At 36.5% G+C, this 19,191-nt stretch overlaps 1 protein-coding gene across 1 annotated transcript in view; it reads right to left on the reverse strand.

Annotated features, from left to right (window-relative positions):
- The window catches only part of TG (thyroglobulin), a 375,444-nt gene that overhangs the window by 305,622 nt on the left and 50,631 nt on the right, over positions 1–19,191 (reverse strand). The window contains 5 exon segments of the mRNA XM_074265101.1: positions 1,033–1,124; positions 1,127–1,186; positions 6,357–6,566; positions 17,441–17,641; positions 19,056–19,167. Coding sequence (XP_074121202.1) covers positions 1,033–1,124; positions 1,127–1,186; positions 6,357–6,566; positions 17,441–17,641; positions 19,056–19,167 — 675 coding nt within the window.

Consider the following 19,191-nt stretch of genomic DNA (forward strand, 5'->3'; position numbering starts at 1 on the left):
TCTTCCTTCCTTCCTTTTTCTCTTTCTTCCTTCTTTTTCTCTTTCTTTCTTCTTTCTCTCTTTCTTCTTTCTTTCTTTCTTCTTTCTTTCTTCCTTCCTTCCTTCCTTCCTTCCCCTCTCTCTCTCTCTTCCTTTCCTTCCTTTTTTTCTTTCTTTTTTCTTTCTTTCTTTCTTTTTTTTCTTCTTTCTTTCTTTCTTTCTTTCTTTCTTTCTTTCTTTCTTTCTTTCTTTCTTTCTTTCTTTCCTTCTTTCCTTCTTTCCTTCTTTCTTTCTCTTTCCTTCTTTCTTTCTCTTCTTTCTTCTTTCCTTCCTTCTTTCTTTCTTTCTTTCTTTCTTTCTTTCTTTCTTTCTTTCTTTCTTTCTTTCTTTCTTTCTTTCTTTCTTTCTTTCTTTTTCTATATATCTATTTAGTAGTGTATCTATTTATCTACCTATCTATAACCAGAGAGAGAATACAAGCTTTCTAGCTGGAGCATTGACATTAGCAAATAGGGTAATATCTGAGATGTGCCAGTATTGAACATTTACATTTATAATAATGTTCATTATAATAATGAGATATCTCTAATTTCATGGTATTTTAAAGCTGAAAAATGTTTGCTTCACAATAGTTCTGTGAGTTTGGTAGTGAATATATTTTTATCATTCCCATTTTACAGTTGAAGAAATTAAAGTCTCAAAGAAGTGAATTATTCTGAGTCATATGTCTAGTAAAAGTCAAGGAAGGGTAATATGTGAAGCCACATATCCTAATTGCTAGATCAGGTCTGTTTTCACTATCCAAGTTATCTCTTAATTAGATAAAATGGCTTGTTTGCTTTTCTTCTCTCAATGTCATTAAAAAATACCCTCTGTGTAATCAAGTTACCTCAATCATGAAAATTTTTCAAAGTTTTTACTTAAAAAAATATGGCCCTCCAATATGCATGAGGGTATATAATGGATATGAAACACTTTGCCTGAAGGATCCATCTCAGTGGCTGGGGAGCTTTCCCTGCTACGTTCTCATTCTTGCCCAGGCATGGGAAATACCTGAATCTGACAGAAGCCACGGGCCTTTAGCTCATCCAGGATGAAACTCTGGAAAGCCTGGAGTAAGCCAGAGTAGTCAGCACTGCACATCTTCCTGGGGGAAGCTGAAGATGGAATTGTACTTGGGTTTGCACAGTCTGCAATAACTGGAGTTCTGTAAGGACATCAGAAGGAACAATCTATCAGCATTGTAATTTATGATTTATTTTTTTGTTCTGTAGAAAGACCTTTCCTTTAGTTACCTTGGAAACTAAGAGAAGAATAATAACACAGATAAAAAGACCTGCAAGGATTACAACCTGCCTTGGAGAAAAAAATTCCCACACCAAAGATAATGAAGGAATTCAAGGCAATGCCATATCGACATCATTCTAAAGACATAGCAATGCTTAGTCCAGAGAGAAGGACATTGGGAAAACTTGATAGTTATTTTCAATTATTTAAATGGAGGTCTTGAGAAAGAGATATCAGAGTTATGTTAATAATAAATAATAATATATATAATAATAATAATAATAATAATAAATAAATTTATTAATAATCATGGGTGAAATTTATAAGAAAATAAACTTAAGAAAAATTATAAGAAAAAACTTCCTATCAATTAGAGCTGCTTAACAGTGGCTACTTCAAAGGTATTGGGTTTCCATTGCTGGAGTGCTCCAAATAGAAGTAGGTTGATCAATTCTCAGGGATGCCATCCAAAAAATTGTTGGCCTTCAGTTCCATGATTTGAGATTCTTTTTCTGTCTAATTCTTATCAATATGTTCCATATAATCAGTACAACTTACTGAAGCCCCTCCCTCAGGGAGATACTAAGAATCCATTCTCCAATCAAATACAGAAAATGAGACTTGTACAGAAAGAATAAAAGAATAAAAAAGAATATAGGTGCATACAACAAGTACAAATATTGTCCGGACCCATAGAATTTCAGAGTTAAGAGAATTTCAGAGGCCACCTAGTTCAATCCCACTTACATTCTTCATTCTCAAGAAATGGTCACCTGGACTTTACCAGAAGAGCTCCAATGAAGGAGAACCTGTCACTTACCAAGGAAACCCATTCTATTTTGGGATAACTGTAATCCTTAGGATTCTTTGTTAACAACAAATCTAAATTGCTATCTCTGCCCTTTGCGGTTAAATATAAGTTTAATTTCTCTTGCACATGACAGCACTACCATTGATATTGTGTTACTTCTCAAAGGAAACAGATGGGAGAAATATAAATATGAAAAGTTATCTTCACACTGTCTAGGAAAAGGCATTCCCTACTTCCTCAGGTAAAGGCAGCAGAATACAGATTGATCCTGGCCATCCTATGCCTGTGAGGGCTGTACCTGCACACATATGTGTATAGCAGAAAGAAGTCTAAATGAAAATTTTTGAGCAATAATGAAGTGGCCCATAAATATGGCAATTCTCTGGAGGTACAGATTGCTGAAGAACTAATAAAATGACTTGATACTACAAATAAACACTCCTATTCCACCATATGGAACATCTGGAGCTCATCTGGAATAAGGCATTCCACTAGACCTCTCTAGTTTGTAGCTTGGGCATTTCTTTGATTAGCCAAAAAAGTCTATGTGGAGTTTTTAAATTAAATACATACCCAAATATGTTATATTTACAAAAACCATATGGTTGGGTGTTCTCTTTCGTTCTCAAAAAGGACCAAGATGACATCACTAGGTTGGAGTCAAGGTACAGTGTGTTCAACTGTGACTGATCAAATCAATACGAGGTTAGGAGATTCTACCACAAGCCAGGCACAAAAAGTTCACATGGACATTTGAATGGAAATGTCTCTAAATTTGTGCCTCTCAAGTTTCTTTTGAGCTACTACAATTTTGCTTTGCTCCTCGAGCACAGCTCCTTCTTTGATGCAGGCATGCATACTAGGTGGTCCTATGCCAGTGTCTCCCATGACCTGCAATTTGATTCCAGAGTTCTTCAGAGAGATCTTGAGAATGTAATTATATCATTTCTTTTGACCTCCAGATGAGTGTTTGCCTAGTGTGAGTCCCCCACAAAATACCCTTTTAGACGAATGAACTTTTGGCATTTGAACAATGTCGCTTCAGAGTTGTACTCTCAAAAGCAGTTTGGACAGTTTAGCTCAAGAAAGGACCTCAATGTCTGGTATCTTATCTTGCCAGGTAATATTCAGAATCTTCCTAAAACAATTCAAATAGAAGGGTTCATTTTCCTGGCAAGGTCCTGATATTACTCAGGTTCATAGACATACAAAAATGAGATTAGCACAACAGTTCTGTAAATGTTCACTTGGTAGACAATCTTTAATACCTTTTCTTTCTCACACTTTCCTTTAGAGCTTCACAAACACTGTGCTAGTTTTGGCAATATGTGCATCAACCTCATCATTTATGTGTATATCCCTGGAAACTGTACTACCAAGTAAACTAATCTAAACAATATTTCTCCAAATGCTGTAACCAATGGTTCCACATATGTTTGGTGTGGTACTAGTTAGTGGAGAATATACGTTTTCTTGTGAAAATTAGCACAAATAGCAGAGAAATGATCTATCTCAGTTTCAAGGATGCATTGTGTGCATAATCATCTGCAAACAAAAGAATCTTGCACTAACTCTCCTTCCATTTTAGTCTTGGCTTTTGGCCTTTTCAAATTAAATAATTTACTGTCAGTTTGGTAGCTCATCTTGAGACTATTTTCATCTTTGTTGAAGCCATGTGATAACATTGCTGAAAATATCATGCTTATAAAAAGCATGGGCGTTCACACATTACCCAATGCCATTCCATTGGTGACTAGGAAAGTATGAGAGCAACATCCGTTAACCAAAACCCGTGCAAGCAAATTGCTGTAAAAGTGATATACAACACTGATGTACTTCTCCAGTGACCCAAATTTTGCCATAATTTTCCACAAGCCCTCACATTTGACAGTATCAAAGGCCTTGGTCAGATTGACAAATGTTGTATTCAGACCTCTGTGCTGCTCCTGACAATTCTCCTGGAGTTGTTGGGTAGCAAAGACCATTCCTTGACCCTTTCTGAATTCATACTGGTTTTTGAGTAGATAATTATCTTCCAACTGAAGAATCAGTCTATTAAGAAGGATTGTAGAATCTTGCTGCTGGGGACTAAGAGAAAGATCCCTCTGTGAATATTACAGGACAAGCTATTTCCCTTTCTTTTATAGAGATTAACAATGGAGGTGCCTTGAATTCCTAGGGATAACCTCCTATTGCTTTAATCCTCGAGATTTTATTAACTTTTGTATGAGCATTGGATCTCCTAATTTGTAATCTTAAATTGAAAAGAATAGCCCCAGTCATTTTGCCACACAAGAGGAACCTAAGCCATTCAATTTTGTCTTCATTTAGAAGTTCGAATAGAGAGGGATTGACTTCAACCTGAGGTATATGGTCAGTGGCTTCAATTTTGGTCTATGATGGTCTGTTGAGAACTCTTTGGAAATATTCAGTTCATCTCTCCAAAATCATGGCCTCATCCCTAATTAATGTGATTCCATCAGCACTGAGAAGTTGAGATGCACCATAGATTTTTGGCCCACAAATAACTTTCAGGCTATCATAAGCACTTTTGATTGTTATATTAACATAAAACTGAATTTCATCTGCTTCCTTAAAACAACTAAAAATCCTGCATTTCTCTAATCTTTGCTTGCAATTTACTTTTGATGGAATTAAATGCTTCCTTCTTAGAAAAATGAACTCTCTTAGAGAGATGAACTATTCTGTTGGTAAACCTCATGGAATACTTGTTTTTGACCTTCTTTTGAATTTCCCCATCATTTTTGTCAAAGTAGTCTTGATGTTTGTGGGTGATTTGGCCCATAATACTAATTGTAGAACTGGACACCAAATCTTTGAAAGATTCCCACTCCTTTTATGTTTCACATGTGTCAGCTCAGCTTTCTCTTCAAGTTAGTAATAAACTTCTCACTCAGAGAAGTACTCTAATCTGTAGACATCGGTAATCTTGTTTTAGGACTACCACTTGTATTAAATGCAAATGCTTAGCTTGAAGAGGATAAATCGAAGGAAGGCCCAGCACTCTGCACCACACATTGTCTCCATCACTCTTACATGTCTGTTTCTCCTCTTTATAATAACATAGCTTATTAAATGCCAGTGTTTTCTGTGAGGGTACATTGTGTTTACATAAAAGGAAGACAATGTTGATGATGAGAAGGTTACAAGTCTTCAGTAATAATGACTATTACTGTTACCATTCCCAACTCTATTTCTTCCAAGGACACCCTGCCATGTCTGATAGTCTGTGCCCACTCTTGCATTAAAGTCACCTAGAATTAGAAACTTGTCCTCTTTAAGCACATTGATGAGGAGGGTCTTCAGGTTTTCATAAAAATTTTCCTTTTAACACATCAGGTTTTGGTGGTGAGTGGTGCTTTTCCACAAGTAGCAATTGCATTGTCAAAATGCAAGTTCTTGTTCAATCCTTTTGACAAGTTTATTGATTAGATTAGATTTAATTGCAAAACCTATGGTAACTTCATGGTATTCCACTTTCAGATCTACTGATTGTCATGATGCACATTTTTGATGTACTGATGGTGATTGGGTATAATCATCTTTGCAAACAATTTTGGACATTTTTTGCATTCAACTGTAGGCTGGGATCCCTGCCTGCTGCAATGAGCAGGCCAAGATTGATGAAGCCGACAATTTTTAGAGCATCTTTTCAAATATCTTCATCATGCCAGGAAGTAAGCAGTGTGCTATTTCAAACAGGCTTATGAGATAATCATTCCTATTATTGCTAAAATCCCATTATTGCTTCAACCCAGAATGAAGATGACCCTATGACCTAAGCCACCTGTGTTGTGTCTACACCTTCTACTTGTGACTATAGGTCTACCTACACCTACTGCTTCACCAAGGTTTTGAGACCTCTCAACCTAGTTTAGCTCATTTGCCTAAATGATTTGCCAAGATATGACTGCTACTGAAATGCTACCTCTTCTTGGAGCCACAAGTGAGAGTTGGGTATCAGGTTGATACACAGGTGTAAAGCTACCATTAAAGGGACTCAGCAACCTTCACACCATTAATACTACAAATAAATACTCCCATTACACATAGTGCAACATATGGAGCTCATCTGGAATAAGACATTTAACTAGAGCCTTCTAGTTTGTAGCTTGAGCATTTCTTTGAAGATTTAAAAACTGTTTAAATTAAATACATACCTAAACATATTACATTCATAAAAAAAACATATAGCACCTATGGGAATATCACATGACCAACTGAGTTATAAAGAGAGATCAATTCCACATCTACTTACTCTGACAAGACTGAGGCAGAGGAGGCTCTGAAATCCAGCCTTGATTCTCTACATTGCATATAAATGGCCCTCGAGGCAAAGCAATGTGATAGCCCTGGCGACACATAAGCTGGCATTGCTGAACAGCCTGTTCTTGGTCGGTCCCCTTTTCACAAAGAACTATTCCATGGATTATATCAGAAGCTCCAAAGGGCAGTGGACATTGAGGACCTAGGAGGAATGGGAGATAAATTATATTTGACATTCTTTAGTACTTTGACAAAATGGAGGAAAGATGTACACAGATTGCCCAGATTACAGCATTCAATCACAGACAGGCCCTTGAATATAAATCTTGGGAATGAATAATTGGTCTTAGGACTGAGGAGGAGAAATAGGAGGAAAAGGAGAAAGAGGAGGAGGAGGACAAAGAGGAGGAGGAAGAAGAGGACAAAGAGGAGGACAAGGAGGAAAAGGAAGAGGAGGAGGAGGAAAAAAGAGGGAGACAATGAAAGGCTGGATTTCATTTGTAAAATTAAATGGTACTTAAATGATTTCAAGCTGCTCACTGATGTAAAAAAATCATCTCTTTAACATTAAATATTCTCCCAATGATGCTATAGGTCTGAAAACCACAGAACATAACAACCTTGAAAGAATGCAATTCATTGGTGACCCAGACAAAAATGGAAACATATACAGGGTACACAAGTAAGCTGTAACATATGGCAAACAATGATTCATACAGGAAGTAAAAATATAAAAGTCCCTGGATAGATATCATGAAGAAGGAAAGTTCTGGATTTGGAAACAGAAAGACATATCCCCATCCTATCTTGAACCCTTACAGTATGACAATGGTTAAATCCACTAACCTGTCTGAGTAGTTTTTTTTATTATTATGAAGTGAGAATAATAATAAAATCTATAGCATTATATGAGGCAGCATGGTATAATGAACAATGATTTGATTGCTATTTATATTGCATTTTAAAACTTGCTTTACAGATAGTATCTGATTTTATTCTCACCACAACCCTAGGAGGTAGGTGCTGTTATTAGCTTCATTTTACAAGTATGGAAGTAGGCTGACAGGGGTTAAATAGTTTGTCACATAGTAGTAAGTACCCGAGATTAGATTTGAACTCAGGATTTCTTATTCCAAATCTAGAATTTTAATTGTGTGACATCTAGCTGAAATTATATTATCCAAGTAATCTAAGAAATATTAGAGGAACTCTAGAAGATGTAGACCCAGAAGATGCCCCAATGAGAAATTTTCTTAGTTATTAGACTGATTAAAACAGGTTTGTGGTAATAAATCAGTGATGTTCTTTGGTGAAGAAAGCAGAGGTCTCCTCACTTACCATCTTATATGCTATATCATAGTTATTTGGATATTTGCCCTACTCTCCCTTTCCTGTTGGATTATAAACTCCTTGAAGACAACAACCTTGTCATCTTTGTATTCATCAGCTCATCTTTTCAAATTTTTGAGTTCTAGGTTCTTTCTCTTATATCCACCCATTAAGAAATAACTTGTGAAGGTATGCAAAATGTTTCCATAAAAGTCAAGTTATGAAAAAAATATAGATCTCCCACCCTAATGAAAATAAAAACCCTCAAGGAAAAATTAAGCTGAAAGAGAAGAGAGAGAGAGAGAGAGAGAGAGAGAGAGAGAGAGAGAGAGAGAGAGAGAGAGAGAGAGAGAGGAGAGAGAGAGAGAGAGAGAGAGAGAGAGAGAGAGAGAGAGAGAGAGGAGAGAGAGAGAGAGAGAGAGAGAGAGAGAGAGAGAGAGAGAGAGAGAGAGAGAGAGAGGAGAGAGAGAGAGAGAGAGAGAGAGAGAGAGAGAGAGAGAGAGGAGAGAGAGAGAGAGAGAGAGAGAGAGGAGAGAGAGAGAGAGAGAGAGAGAGAGAGAGAGAGAAGTGGGGGGGGAATGCTTCAGTCTGTATTCAGACACAATCAGTTCCTTCTCTGGGTATGGATAGGATTTTTCAGCAGAAGTCCTTCAGAATAGTCATGGATAATTGTCCTGCTGAGAATAGCAAAGTCGTTCACAGCTGTTGCTTTGTATACAGTACATTTGACTTTGCTTGAGTTCATTGAGGACTTTCCAGAGCATCCTGCTCATTATTTTCCATAGAACAATAATATTCCATAAAAATATATATTATTAAGCCATTCCCCAGTTGATGGGCATCCCCTAAATTTCCCCATTTTTTTTGCCCTGAGAAGAGAGCTGCTGTGAATAATTTTTGTACATAAAGGTCATTTTCCTTCTTTTCCCTGAATCTCTTTCGGTATTCATACCAAATAGTAGTGTTGTTAGGACAAAAGATATGTATGAATTTATAGTCCTTTGGACACAGGTTATATAATTAGGTAATTTAGCAATTGGGGCATAGCTCTTATCTTTTATATATTTGATTTAATTCCATCTGTTTGAGAAATGAGGACTTATCAGAGAAACTTACTTCAGAATTCTTTTTAAAATTACTACTGCTAACTGTATTTATTCTTTCCTTTTATCCTGTCCTTCCTCAAAAGTGTTTTTGGTACTGACCACTCCTTCCCCCCAATATGCCCTTTCTTTTATCATCCTGCCTCCCTTCCCATATCCCATTTCCGTCCTGTCTTCCTGCAGGGTAAAATAGATTTCTAGACCCCTATTGACTATGTATGTTATTTCCTCTTGTGCCTAGTCTGATGAGCCCTTTCTCTCCCTCCACGCCTCCACTGTAAAAGTGTTTTCTTGTCTCTATTTTTATGGTAGATAATTTTCACCATAATATTTCTCCCTTTCCTTTCTCCAAGGACATTATTCAAATCACATCTGTGCCTTCTGTCTATATATACTCCTAATTGCCATAATAATGAGAAGGTTCTAATGAGTTACAAGTATTATCCTCCCAAGTAGGATAAAAACAGACAAACCTTATTAATGAATCCAGATCTTCGTAACTCCAATCACTATTTTATGCTGCTTCTCATGACTAGTACATCACTTTATAAATAATGCCACATCTCTTAACAATCAAAAGAAAATGTTTTCTAGATCTATTTAGTAGTCTGGTGAAGCTTTTGGACTCTTCCTTAAAATCATGTTTACTGCCCACAGAAATCATCTTTACCTCCTCTAAAAGGCTCTTACAATTTATATTTCTACTTTGGGTAGTAGATATTTGCATCTAATCTCATAATCAAACTATAAGCTCTATGAGAGAAGGAACAACTTTTTTTAATCTCTGAGGACCAGGATAAAGTATTGTACACAGCAATTATTCAAGACCTATTCATTTCATCACATTGGATTTTCCTCTTGTCCAGTGAGAAATATGGATTAGATCCAAGCAAAACAGTTTTAAAATTGGAAAGGATGTAAAAATGTAATCTTGCCCAATCCCTTCCTTCTGCATATAAGAAAACTAATTCAGAGAGGTTTAACTACTGGTCCAAGATCACATATCTAGGAAGCATCAACGATAGAATGTTCTCTTAGATTATATCTAAATACTCTATTATAGACATTTCCTCCATAAATAAAAATCACAGCTTTTTCACTATTTGGAGGACAGTCTAAAATGGCGTCAGAGTCCAAAATATTAGTCCTTCTGCAGCCAGCCTAGTAAGGAGCCTCTCAGAACTCTGCCATGACCATGACTAGAGATTCTTACACAAAGGCAGGCCAATTTGATGGTATTATCCAGGACTTATGGTCGCCTATCATAAAGTACAACTTCAAATAACACAGCATCACCACTGTATCATTATGGGGTATTTTAGGAGAACTTAAGTGGAGAATTATTGGGGAAAGAGTAAAAATCACTATTAGGATTCACTTGTAAGTCCCTGGACTCCTTATTGAGGAAAGATTTCTTTTCATCCTAGCTTCAATGAAAACTCAACAGTCTTCATTTTATGAGGGAACTAACGAGATTTGGGTCAATGAGGTATTTTCTCCCAGATTAACAGTATATATAACCCTATAAAGTGATAGAGTTACATTTAATGACCCCTGAAGTTTTTTTCCTTCTCAAAAGTGATTCTAAATAAATAAAAAAAATGTATATTAAATCTATTGGAAACAGATGCATTCCATAAAGCAGTCTCAATGGTTGGAAATCCATTGAGCTAGAAAGGTTCTGCCCAAACTCTTTAAAAATTTTTCCATTGCCTACTCAATAAAATCCAAATTCACTCAAGGCCATCTACAACATATCACCTATCTATCTTCCCTGCTTTGTTTCACACTAATAATACACCAATACATACACATACACACATATATTACATGCATGCCTACCAAAATATTCACTGTCCCCAACAGATCTACCATTCTTTCATGTCTAAAACCCTTTGCTCATTCTTTTTTTTTTGTGCATTTCTAAAACTTCCTCTTCGCACATCTTTGCATACTAAAGTTCTATCCATCCTACAAACCCTAGCTTATATGCCACTTTCCCCCGGAAGGCTCAAATACTCTTTTCCTGCTATGGTCTCTCATCAAACTTAGTAACATTTTGAGGTGTTATCATTGTATATACTTTGTAATCCTGGACTAAATTTCAAGTTTCAAGAGGATAAACATGTACTGTCCTTGAATATCTCCCAACACCTGCCAAAGTTCTCTGAATATTTAATGGGATCTACTACACAAATATTTTCTGAAGTTAAGAAGACTTGACCAAGATCACACATTTAATCACCAGAAAACTTCTGAACCTGTTTCTTAACCTTTTCTCCTCTTAATCTTCAGTTATTCAACAGGATGTCTCTGATGAATATGTATGAAATAATGTATTTAAAGCTATGTGAACACTCCTAGGCTACTGGGATAAGATAGAGCAAAGAAACAAGACCTCACTGTTTCTCAGTGTAAACCCTGGCTCAACTCCTCACTTCCTGTATGACCTTAGGCAAATCAGTTTTTCTATTAAGAAATGGTATTATAACATATGCCCCATGTGCCTTATAGTTTATTTGGGGGGATCAAATGGGAAAGTGTAGGAAGGTATGTTGCAAATTGTAATGTCATATAAATATCATTTGTCTTTTTTTCTCTCTTACTGATTTTGCTTAGATCTTCTCTGTATGTGTTTGCATGGTGTGCATTTGTGTGTGTGTGTGTGTGTGTGTGTGTGTGTGTGTGTGCGTGTGAGAGACAGACAGAGAGAGATAGAGAAAGAAAGAGAGAGGGGGAGGGAGGGAGGGAGGGAAGGAGGAAGGAAGGAAGGAAGGAAGGAAGGAAGGAAGGAAGGAAGGAAGGAAGGAAGGAAGGAAGGAAGGAAGGAAGGAAGGAAGGAAGGAAGGAAGGAAGGAAGGAAGATTTGTAAGTCTATCTTCCCTTCTGGGAACCAGAATAATGAATGTTTTGAATTAGCTATTAAGGGATTTGCCTCATGAATTTACAAATATTACATAAGCTGTTGACACCTTTGCTGCCAACACTAATAATTTCATCCACAATCACATATTGCCAAGAAAATGCACCCTTCAGCCTATTTCACTAGTCTTCTCAAAGTCCCCATGCTGTCCTGCAGCAAGTAATTCATTCCTGGGAGAAGGCTCAAAAAATCTTAGAATCTCGGCTGAAAGAAGCATCAGAAGCATTCATTTGGTGACAGATTGTAATGGATTGACTTGTAAAATTGCTTTCAGTTGAGATACTACATGACATTACATTCTTCACCAATATTCAGTTCAACAAGCATTGATTAAGTTGCTTTTAAAATACTATGATGTGCACCAATGAAACAAAAACAAAAATGAGTCAACCTGTGCCCAAAGAGAACTTATGTTCTCCTGTTCTACTAAGGGGATTCACCATGTATACATATGAAGAGATGGAGAATATATCAAATATGATTGAGAGAGAGAGAGAGAGAGAGAGAGAGAGAGAGAGAGAGAGAGAGAGAGAGAGAGAGAGAGAGAATTAACAACTGGCAAACTGGCATTAACAGAAGTCTCCCACAGTAGATAGTATTCAAGTCATACTTTAAAAGAAAACAGAATTCTATAAGATAGAGATGAATAGGGAAGTGAGAAATTCCTGACCAAGTCCACTGAAAGACTTCTAATGATTGAAAACTACCTCCTGAGGCAGCCCATACCTCTTTTGACCAACCAACTCTGTTTGTATGGAAGCCTTATCTTACACGAAGCTCAAGTGTACTTCTCCCTTGTCTCCCTGCTCCTAATTTTTTTTTATTTCTTTCCAGAGTTAAAGAGAATCATTCTAACACGTCATATGCCTCCATATAATTGAAGGCAGCAATAATACCCTGCTCTCTGCTCTTCAAAGGAGTTTCTTTTATATAGACTAAACACCCTCAGTTCCTAAAACTGATTCTCATATAATTTTAATGCAATTATATGACAAATTTCACTGGACAGACTTTTTTGGGCCTCAGTTTCTCTGTCTGTAAATTAGAGGATTACAAAGGATCTTTCCAGCACTAAGAGGCTCTGAGTCTTATGAGGAAAACATCTGTGGATCCTATTCTGGTGAAAACCCTCATTGTATCCAATGTGCAGAACAAAGTGACATGTGTTTAGTTGGCAGCTGTCCCCACTAATGCTGAACCACAGACCTGTCCTGATCTCTTACTGTGACACATTCCATAGCTTATGAAAGGCTTTTCCTGTTTCCTAGTTGCCTGATGAGGATGCATGAGAAATTAGGACAAGGACAGGAATGTCAGGTCAAATAAGATCATAGAACTTAAATCCCAGACCTAAGAACAATAACCCTTACATGGGTATAGTACTTTGTATTTTACAAACTCTTCTGCTCCTATCAAGTCCTTGGGGCAGAATCCTAGTATATTAAAGCCAACAGGAATCTTCTGGTTCAATGTCTTCATTTTAGAGATAAGAGAGTTAAGGGCCACAGTTTAAATGATTTGCTTAGTCAGTATGTCAACAAGCCTTTATTAAACACTTATCATGTACTGGCTATTGTTCTCTAGGCACAAAACTGGGGTACAAATCCCAAACTAATAATGGCAAAATTAAAATAATGAAAGTCTCCTAACTTTCAGTCCAAGGCTCTTTCTGTAACCCTATATCTACAGTAATACTTGTTAATCATATAGGAGAAAGCAAAATAGGCACTTTCACATCTAATGATTGTAAAATCCAGACTAGCTCTCTGGAGGCCTCAGGAACAGCTGGAGTCAGGATAAGTAAAAGTCCTTGGTCTTTAGGGGGAGAAGTGGAGACAGACAAAATTGCCAGGAGGCTCCTAGATTCTGGAGTCCAAAGTCCTCTCTCCTCCTAGCCCTGTGGCCAAGTGAAGTCTGGCTTATTTCACCCCATTCCCTAATCCTTGCTTAAGATTATCGGTAAACACTAAACATTGAGCCAGCACTGAACAAGTGAGAAGGGCCATTTTTCTAAATATATACTCATTGTCAAATATGTAATTAGTCTTAAGTGCTTGGTTGTCTGATTCAAGCATACCTTTTAAGAGTTACAGCTCTTTACAAATGATAATTAACAATAATAACTAATTAATAACAAAATAAATAACTATTAATAAAAACTAATGATAATCTGCAGGTAGAAAGTTTACAAAGTGCTTTCTTCAATTACTTCACAAACAGGATAAACATTGTTATTCCAATTCCACAGATGAGAAAACTGAAGATATGTCCAATTTCATATCCATTCAACTATCTCCTCATAGATTAAGACTAATACAAATGCCTTTAGTCTTTCAATTCAGAACTCTTTCCATCTTTCATTTCTAATAGTATGAATCCCTACCCCAGTATGGTAGAAATCTGATAATGTGAGCTTATTTATGTCTCTTGTTTTTTCCAACACCTACTTTGCTGCACATATCAGGATGGATAATGTTTTGATGGAACACCTCAAAGAGTTCTTGATTCTTCTTAAATCTGCAGCACAATCCAATTGACAAAAAAAAAATTCAAAAGAACTACAGGACTGAAGTATGGCAGATTGTAGAGGGCCAGTATTGAATAAGCCCATGTACAGGAATAGTCTGGTCCAGTATAAGCAAATCTCAAGTAGTACCTAGACCGGATTCTTTCTGTATGTGGACTTATTCAATACTGGCTGTCTATAGAAGTTGTTGTTTTATTTTCCCAGTTAAGAGAAAGTGTGTGAAATACAGGCCCATGAGTTTGACTTTAATTCCTGGCAAAATTCTAGGTCGTATTATTAAAGGTACAGTAAGTGAACTTTCAGAAAAGGAAGTAATGATTCTATAATCATTACTATAATCAAATTACTATAATCAAAGTCACTTTGGTTTCATGAAGAATAAATTATGCCGGACTAACCATGTGTCTTTTTACAGTGTTACTACCAGATTATTTAAATCAAGAGAATGTTCTTAGTATAGTTAGCCTTGATATTAGCAAAGTATTTTGTGAAACGCTCATAAAAAGTTAAAGAAATGTGAATTGGACAAATGGTACAGTTAGATGCACTTAAAGAATGTATATGTGTAACAAAAAAAAAATGTTGTTTTACATTTAACTGGGAAAAATAAAAATTAAAAAAAAAAGACTAGACCATATGAAGACAGTTTGAAGGAACATTTAGCCTGAATAAGAAAAAAAAAGTTTTAGGAACACGTGGTAATTTGCCTCATGTATTTGAGGAACCAACATATGCAAAAAGGATCAAACTTGTTCTGCTTAGCTACCAAGAAGAGTGCTAGGATCAGAAGCTATAACTGTTCTTGCTATAATTACAAAAAGGCAAATTTATGCTCAGTGTAAAAATGAGATTTGCCCACAAAATCAATGAACTACTTTGTGAGAGTGGATTTCTTCTAGCAAAAAATCAAGGAATCACTTTTCCTGCATGTAGTAATAGAAATTCCTGATCAGGTTAGATTAGATGACCTCTGAAAGTCTGAGAATCTAGGAAGATTTTTCCCATTGCTATTTTTATTGGCATCTTCATATATCAAGACTTTGAAAACAACACAACAACTTTGGGAAGCCCATTTTGTTGTTTTGTTTTAGGAGAATGAAAACAAATTCTCTCTCTCTCTGTCTCTCTCTCTCTGTCTCTCTCTCTGTCTCTCTGTCTCTCTCTGTCTCTCTGTCTCTGTCTCTCTGTCTCTCTCTCTCTGTCTCTCTCTCTCTCTCTCTCTGTGTCTCTCTCTCTCTCTGTCTCTCTGTCTCTCTGTCTCTCTGTCTCTCTCTGTCTCTCTGTCTCTCTCTCTCTCTCTCTCTGTCTCTGTCTCTCTCTCTCTCTCTCTCTCTCTCTCTCTGTGTGTGTGTGTGTGTGTGTGTGTGTGTGTGTGTGTGTGTGTGTGTGTGTGTGTGTGGTGTTTCTGTATGTCTCTGACACTGTCTCTCTGTCTCTTTTGTCTCTCTATCTCTCTATCTCTCTATCTATCTATCTATCTATCTATCTATCTATCTTTCCCTTAAGTAACCTTCCACTTCAACACCCCACTGTTTTCCTGATACACTCCAGTAGTAAAGTCCTGCACATAGTAATGCTCCCTATTGTAACAATGTCAAAGAATTGTAACAACACAGAATTTGTGAGCTAAAAGGGACCTTGGAAACCAGAATGTTAGAACTGAGAAAGTTTGTTACAGTAGTTTGTCACAGGTTTCCCTCCCTTTCTTCCTTACAAATTTAGAAGACTTTGGATGTAGAATGTTATATATACTCAGATTATGTAGTTAGTTTTGTTGAACCATTTCCCCTTCCTCTTTTTGTTTTATTCTTGGTTATAGAACTGAAGATGATGTCAAAAAGATAACAATAAAAGTGATACAAATGTATAAAATATTGTAGGGCCTAAATTAATACCCCCAAATTGTGCAAAGATCCATCTCATAGACCCTTAGTCACTTACCTTGGTCATCTTTCCTCTATATCTATCTTTCTCTGGGCAAGTCATTTAACCTCTGATTATCTCAATTTCCTCATCTATAAAATAGAGATCCTAATAGCTTTCTACTTCAAAGTGTTGTTTTGAGGATCAATGAGATATTTGTAAAAAGCAATTAACACAGTGCCCAAGCACATAGTAGGCAATACCTATTTTCTTCCTGTATTGGATATGAGAATCCTGATTCTTTATATTTCAAAAGTAGAATTTTCACTAACTAGCACAGCCCTACTGAGAGCTGCAGTGAATTGGGGTGACAGTTATAGACATTTACAGCATTCTCCTACTTAGATATTGTCAGTAACTGGGCAATCACTTAGAGAGATAGCCAGTGAGGTAAGCTGATCAACTTGTACTTACCTACACATACACATACTTATCACAGTGCCTGATACATAGTACTTAATAAATGTTGATTGATGGATTGTCACACACATACACATACACACACACACACCTATATATATATATATATATATATATATATATATATATATATATATATATATATATACCTGGATGCAGGCAAACATTTAAACATATATATATATATACACACACATGCACACAGTACAACATATAGATTAGATACATATACACGTGCACAGACATGCATTTCTGCAATACATATATTATGCACATATATGCATATAAGACACACATGTACATCGTGTGTGAATATGCATGAGCATAAGTATAAAATTGTCTTCTAAACATTGCTGCATTAATCCTCTATGCCCTTTTTCTCTACACACTAATTCAAATCACACTTCCAACATAACATCTATTTCCCTTGAACATCTCTCCTTGATGTTCATTTCAAAGTAGTGATTTGTATATCACAATAAATATAGTATTTAATCTATAGTTATATATAGTTATAGTGGACAACTCTCATTGTTACATTGAGCCCAAATTTGCCTTTTCACAACTTTAGCAAGAATAGTCATAGCTTCTATTCTCAGAAATCTTCTCTATGCCTAAAAAGGTCTGATCCCTTTTGCACATGTCAGCTCCTCAAATATATGATGTGTTAATATATAATATTTAAGGAATAGTTATTGAATCAATGGATGAATCCATCATTCTGCTTTCACATTATAATAGTATTGGAGTCAGTGAAGATACAGAGAGAATCTGTCCCAGGCTTTGTTTCTTTCTCCAGGTTCAGCCCTAGGCCCCCCACACTGCTCAGGTTGGTCTTGACCATGGCTTACTTTCACATGAGGGTTGGCCTCCAGAGATCCGTGTTCCTGGCACCTCCTCACCATTCCCAAACACACACCAGCAGCTCTTCTGATCTTGGTCACACTGCACTGGTGAGAAACGTCTATCCTTTTCTACACAGGTAGGGATGTATCCATTGCCTGCTTCCCTCAAAGTGGCTTTTTCCATTAACATGGTACAAATGCTAGGGCCTTGAAGCAAAAAGATAACCCAAGGTCATTTAGAAATACATGAAGGAACAGATAATAACTTTCATTTCATCATACAGCAAATATTCAAAGAAGTATAATATATGAAGACTGCCTTCAAGTAGGTTATAATCTAGCAGAGGAGACAAGATTCTATATACTATATACTTCATACTAGTAAGAGTATAAAAGATAAAGACTTCCTCTAAAGTTTACCCTGATTACCTCCAACTTAATATAAACACTTTGACTTGTGTCTAAATACACAACAACAGTAAATTTTATATTTATCATAGGGGTAAGGTAGTTATTGGTTTGAGAGGAGAAAATCCAAGAAAACTTCCTGGAGAAGTAGAATTTGAATTGGACTCTAAAGATTGGAGAATTCGATAACTATAAAACAGCTACAGAGTGCATTCCAGACATAAATCAGAGGGCAATAAAGGAGGCAGAGAAGCTTAGATCCTGTTGGGGAGAAAATTATTCTCTTTAACTATCACTGTTGGAGGGTAAAGATTGCTTTATTTCTGTGTTTGCACCCCTAGTACTCATCACTCTCTGTGTTCTCATCACCAAGCAGAAAATATTTGACAATTGATTAATTGTTTGTATGGAGGAGAATGAGACTGAATGTTTGTACTTGATTACTAGAGTAACATTCTGCATCAGCTAAAGCTTTGCTTTTTTAGGATTCTGATGTAGATCTGTGTTTGCATATGTATATGTGTATTTGTATTATATATGTGTTAATATATATGTATATGTATATCTGTGTGCATATGTGTACATAGATAGATTTATTTTTCCCTCTTTCAAATCTCTTTGAGAATAGCCAAAGACCCAAAGGCAATCTCTATGAGGTCCAAATCATAGGAAGTTCCCAATCTGAGAACTCCCTCCATCAAACCAAATCCCAAATACCCATCCTTTCAGAGATAAATCCTAGGTAGCTTCTTGAGGCATATAGCCAATATGACTTGCCCAGCTTCACCCAGCTACTGTCCATCTTTTAAGGCCAAATTCAAATGCAGTTTCTTTTAAGCAGCCTTCCAGGATACCCTCTAAATTCCCTCTAAACATCCACTCAGGAACTCCTCTTTTCCAGTAGATTTATCACACTTTTTATTATTAAAATTATCTGGGTTAGTTTCTTATCCCCCCCAAGAAATTATGAGTGCTGGGACAGTCTAACATAAACCTTATATTTACCACACAACAAGGGGTATGGTTTGTAATGAATATCTTTTACTGAACATTCAAAGCCTCTGGGTGAGGAACTTACATAGGGCACAAAAGTTCTTGGATTCTATTGATTTCCTTTTGTTAATAGAGGAGGGCAATATGAAGAATCATTTCAATGCAGTACCTAGATGACCTAGGCGTATCTCAGGAGACAGTTACAGGCATAGTTACTTACACTGGATACTGCTGTTAGAAGGGAGTTGAGCAAATTGCATGCCCTCCCCAGATGCTGGGTTCACACACCAGGTATTGTTGTCTGATTTCTGTAGCTGGTTGTATTCTCCTGTCTGAAACAAAAGTATGACAGTGTC

The sequence above is a fragment of the Sminthopsis crassicaudata genome, chromosome 1 (assembly GCF_048593235.1).
Source record: "Sminthopsis crassicaudata isolate SCR6 chromosome 1, ASM4859323v1, whole genome shotgun sequence".
NCBI lineage: Eukaryota > Metazoa > Chordata > Mammalia > Dasyuromorphia > Dasyuridae > Sminthopsis > Sminthopsis crassicaudata.